Source organism: Mus caroli, unplaced genomic scaffold, assembly GCF_900094665.2.
Source record: "Mus caroli unplaced genomic scaffold, CAROLI_EIJ_v1.1 scaffold_18301_1, whole genome shotgun sequence".
Classification (NCBI taxonomy): Eukaryota; Metazoa; Chordata; class Mammalia; order Rodentia; family Muridae; genus Mus; species Mus caroli.
The window spans coordinates 3,391-8,743 of NW_018389080.1; the positions used below are offsets into that span (position 1 = coordinate 3,391).

The 5,353-nt window shown below is 44.6% G+C and overlaps 1 protein-coding gene across 1 annotated transcript in view; it reads right to left on the reverse strand.

Moving 5' to 3' along the window:
* The window catches only part of LOC110287928 (uncharacterized protein C4orf3 homolog), a 4,543-nt gene extending 3,384 nt beyond the window's left edge, over positions 1–1,159 (reverse strand). The window contains exon 1 of the mRNA XM_021154414.2: positions 1,052–1,159. Within this exon, the coding sequence (XP_021010073.1) occupies positions 1,052–1,159 (108 nt within the window). The remainder of the gene's footprint in view (positions 1–1,051) is intronic.
* Between the last annotated feature and the right edge of the window lie 4,194 nt (positions 1,160–5,353).

The window sequence follows — 5,353 nt, forward strand, 5'->3', positions numbered from 1 at the left end:
TAGTATGGAAGTTGTTCATGTACCTGGCCCAGCAGTAGAAGTACAACCACAGAACTCAAAACCACATTTAGATGTCTCTTTTGGTTCTGATTACATGATAAGGAACCAAAGGAAAGCTGAGATGGTTCTTGCGTGAGACATTGTGGGTTCATCTGTGATCTGTGTGAGTCACTCTGTCCCCTGGCTCTCTTTCAGACATAAATGGCAGTGATACCAACTCCAATTTGTCTAGTCATGACTTCCTGAAAAGCAAAGATCATGTTTCTGGTAGGTCATGGCACTGGTTGGTTTCTGAGTGAGGGCCTTCCAGACAGACAGACAGACACCATGTTGTAACTCTCAGGGGATCATTCTGTTTTGTTGTTTTCCACCTTGCTGTGCACTAAGAAGCACTGAAGGAAGGAAGTGTTTTCTGTCATGTTTGAATCCCTGGCACTGACTGTCGCATCCACCCTGACCAGCAGGAAAGATGCAACACCATGTTGTCTTTCTTCAAGCAGGTTTATTCAGGAACACTTCGAATTGCAATGCAGGAACAGGAATCCACCAAACAACCCCGGGGCGCGCTTTAAATACCCTACTGACTCCTTCCAATCACCCCAGTCACGTAGTGGCAGCCCATTGGTTCACAGCAAGTGAGACACCTCAGGTGAGCTGAGGAGGCATGGCATCTGTGCAGTTCAGGCAGCTGGGATGTGGCTAAGGCAGAGGTAATGAGGAAGTCAGGTGCAGGCATCCCGGGCGCCATCTTGGGGCGGTGGCCGCACCCGTTCCTCACATCTCCCCCTTATTTATTATTTTGGCCTGTCTTAGGTTGCCCCTGTGATAATGCTCCTTACCCATCATCGGGAGGACAGACAGCAGTGGTCTGGTCCCTGTCTTAGGTTGGTAACACCTCCAGGGAGTCTTATCCATCATTGACTACTTCTTTAGCATGCCAAGCCACACTTGAGAATATTGTTCCAGTTCTAGGGCTGCAAAAGCCTAATCAACAGTGCCTGCGCACGGGTCTGCCTTTTTTGCATACAGCAAATGCACCACAGGGCCATACTCCTGTGGCAATGCAGATGATTGCCAGCCTTCCTATGCCAGCCCATTCCTTGAGGTGCGATATTGCTGTGACGATGTGAACAATGGACTGTCGGAGATCCCTCAGCATACCATCAAGTTGATATGACCAGTTCCCTGTGAGATCCACTCACATCAACACATCAACTTGTTCCTGCACTAGATCAACTCTCTGATTTAGCTCCTCACTCCTACACCCTGTCACCACTTACGCCCTCAACCAGTCTCTGTATAATCTTCCAGTCTAATGGTTCATGAAATCTAGCTCCTTGTGCATCCTGGAACACTGGGTAGCACTGTGCTCCTAGCTCTCTCCATGTCTCTGGGTGTAGAGACCGTCCGGACGCCCTCCTCCCATCGTATGACAGTGGTCGCAGAGGACCTGGTGCTGAAGTCTGAACCTTCACTCTCACTTTTTCCGAGACTGTCTGCAAGGCTTTCTAAATCATCCTCAGACAGGTCCCCCTCGCTAGAGCTACTTTCTACATCAGACTCCTGTGATCTCTCCTCTCTTACCTTAGTCAAAGCCTCATTCCCTTTCTGCAAATCAGCCCCGCACTTCTCCCTGTCCTTAGTACAATTACGTACTAACTTCCATACTGGAAGCACCCCCTTGATGAGGACCCCTTGCTCCTCGGCAAACTTCAGATCCTTCCCTAATTTCTCCCAACTAGGCCCTGTAAGATGCCCTGACACAGGGAACCATGGAGCCACCTGATCAACGGCCTTTAGAAAGTTTTCTAACATCTCCTTTTTCAGCCTGATTCCTTGTACTTTCAACAAACCCTTTAATGCCTGGCGAACGGACTGCCCTGATGTTGTGCTACCCATAACTGTTTTATCTTAATCGTCCCTAACCGGGAACCTTATTGTCTCTAACTGAGAAGTTGAATCGTCCCACTTACCTGGAAACTTTCCAGCTGGCTACCCTGACCTCTTGAAGTTCTGGACCTGCAGCGCTCTATTGAAGCAGAAGTCTCCATACAGGTTCCACCACTTGTCACATCCACCCCGACCAGCAGGAAAGACTGAACACCACTTTGTCCTTCTTCAAACAGGTTTATTCAGGAACACTTCGCATTCCAATGCAGAAACAGGAATCCACCGAAAAACCCTGGGGCTCACCTTAAATACCCTACTGACTCCTCCCAATCACCCCAGTCACATAGTGGCAGTCCATTGGTTCACAGCAAGTGACGACACCTCAGGCGAGCTGATGAGGCATGGCGTCTGCCAAGAACAGGCAGCTGGGATGTGGCTAAATCAGAGGTAATGAGGAAGTCAGGCACAGGTCATAAGACCTGGCAGCCATATCGGGTGCCATCTTGGGGCAGCGGCCTCCCCCGCTCCTCACAACTGGCAAGGATGGCGTGTGTGGCCTTGTTTGTATGAGACCACTTTGTCCAGTTGCATCCACACCGAGGAGGAAACCTAATAAGCAGAAGTTGGCCCAGGCTCCAGAACCTGAAGTTTTGTCCCTTGTACTCTTAACCACTGATCCATCCCTCCAGCCAAGGATGCTCCTTGGAACTTGCTAACTCAGCACAGGCCCCACACCCTAAAGCTTTGGCGCTCTCTTGTGGGTAGCATCTCATACAGACCCAAACCAGAACACACAGAGATATGTAGATTGCCCATGTCATGCCCTATAAGATAGAGACAAGGTAGAAATCCAAGGACCCACTTTCTTTTATTGCCTTTCTGTCACCCCTTTTTTACAAAGGAAGCAAGCAAATTCCAAGAAATGACTATGTTGTATGGTCAAGTGTTTGTGTGTGTGTGTGTATGTTAGTAAACCAAAACCCATTTTCTCTGCCTCCTTGTCCTCCAATTGCTTTCATTAATGATTATTTTAGTTCTTTCTTTCATGACTCAATTATGGGAAACATGCTTAGGGAATAGGGACTCTATTTTGACAAAGCTAAGTCAGAATGAACATATTTCACACAAGCAAAATTTTTGGAATCTTACAAAAATATTGTCTAGGGACAGGTAAATAGAATGGAAAGACTTATTTGTTGTATAAAACTCAATCAACAATAAAAGAATATTGATTCATATNTCCCTTTTACTATGTTTTTGAGGGCTAAGGGCATCTCATGTGATAAAATTCTTGCTTTGCAAACCTTCAACAATTGGCCCACATCTAGAGGGAATAGCCCTCATATCTGTGAGGCCTTAATAATGTAAGATGGAAATTTTTCTTTGCCTTACAATACTGGAAATCATAATATACCATGATAATCCATTGTATGTTCTGAGGTTCATTTCATTCAAAAAGAAATCTATGGACCTTAGTTAGGCAAGTGCAACCTTGTGTAGAACAGTGCTGGACTGACTTTAAGAATAGATACTCTTGCCAATGCAGGAGTTATTTTTAAACTTTTATCCAATTCTGCCAAACCTGAATCTGTCTGAAACTAAAATTAATATTTTCTTTTTTAAAAAATATTTTTATTACGTATTTTCCTCAATTACATTTCCAATGCTATCCCAAAAGTCCCCCATACCCTCCCCCCACTTCCCTACCCACCCATTCCCACTTTTTGGCCCTGATGTTCCCCTGTACTGGGCCATATAAAGTTTGCATGTCAATGGGCCTCTCTTTCCAGTGATGGCCAACTAGGCCATCTTTTGATATATATGCAGCTAGAGTCAATACTATTTTCCAGTATAAGCAGAGATAACTCATAGAATACCAATCACTGCAGTGCTCTGTCAGAGTACCTACACCCCACTCCTGTGCTCATTAGATCTCACACTAACAGGACAGACACATGTCTTTCAGTTGTGACATGTGTGCCTAACACAGAGTCAGCCAGAGATAGTGAGGCACATATCTGAGCTCCTGAAGCTCTTAGGTGAAGTAGCCAACCTGGGAATCAGTATGTGACTCTTAATTCTCAGTTTCTAAACTTGACCTGTGCTCATAATTCAGGCCTTGTGGTCTTTAGCCACTATACCAGATAGATCATCTATCTTATGAGTAAATTTCTGCAGTCTATAGAAATACACACGATAAGGTGAATCCAAAGCAACCTAGCCCAGGGCATATTTTGCTACTGAAATGTCTCAGTTCACCATTGTCCTGATGTTCAAATCCCATAGGAATATCCAAATGAGATAGGGATTGTGAAGTCTCACCATTTGTGATGCTCACACTGAGTCCTGGGTCACTCCTTTCCCATGCTCTAAAGCTATTTAAGAATGGAGACACCCTTTAGTAATATTCAAAGTCAGAGTAACTGTGACCTTACAAGAGCTCTGTAGCTCTGTGAACTGAATACTCTGGGAGAGTGGCAGTATAATAGTAAGTAGGTAGTTCAGTGTTAAATGATGGCTTTCCCTTGTGGAGAGTCTCATGGGGAGCTCCCTTATCAATCCTCAGTGGCCCATGGGTGCCACATCACCATACTTCCTCCATTTAGTGTGAGTTGGCCGGATGAACCTGGGCAGCTGCTTCACACAATGAATAGAAGTCATGACAGGGTAAAGGAAAACCAGAGGGAGAAATAAATGATATGCTATGTAGCTAGATTCAGTATGTAATGATATCAGTATGTTGCNCTACTCAATAAGAAAAAGTTCCTGGAGAACTATTCATCCTTGTCATAGATAGAGGCCTGGAAACACTGGTTCTTTTATCAGTGCAGGAATCAATGGCAGCATCTGCAGGTCACATCCACATGGTGGCAATGGAGAAGCCATGCCTCCAGCAACTGCAAAATACCTTTCTCCTGCCATCTGTCTTTTCATCTAGGCTGCTATCAGAGCAGGCATTCTCATAATGNCGGGTGGATCTTCTGGCATTAAATAAGGCAATCAAGACAATNCTCTAGGTGAGGCTTGCTATTTATGTGATTCTAATTTGTGACAAACAGGCATTAAAATCTACCTTAATACCAAATGTCAACTACCAATTTGATATTGCTTTTATTTCCATTGTTTAGGACAGCCATAGATCTTCCAGTATAGATCACAGCCATAGTCCAGTATACATATCAGTATAAGAACCCTTGACCATGACAAGTGCTGTCATGAGGTGAAAGTTCTTTTTGTTCCTGTAGAAATGGACGATGAACAAACGAAGGCTTCAGGAAGACAGGTAACACCACCATTTACTGAGGTAAGATGGCTTTCTTTTTCCTCAGACAGAGAGGTTACTCTCATGATACTTTAGTTTTGTGACTATCCCATCTCAGTAATAAAACCATTCACACACTATTAAGTATTTACATAGGAAGAAGAACTAAGTCACCCATGATATGACACAGCATGATAGGGA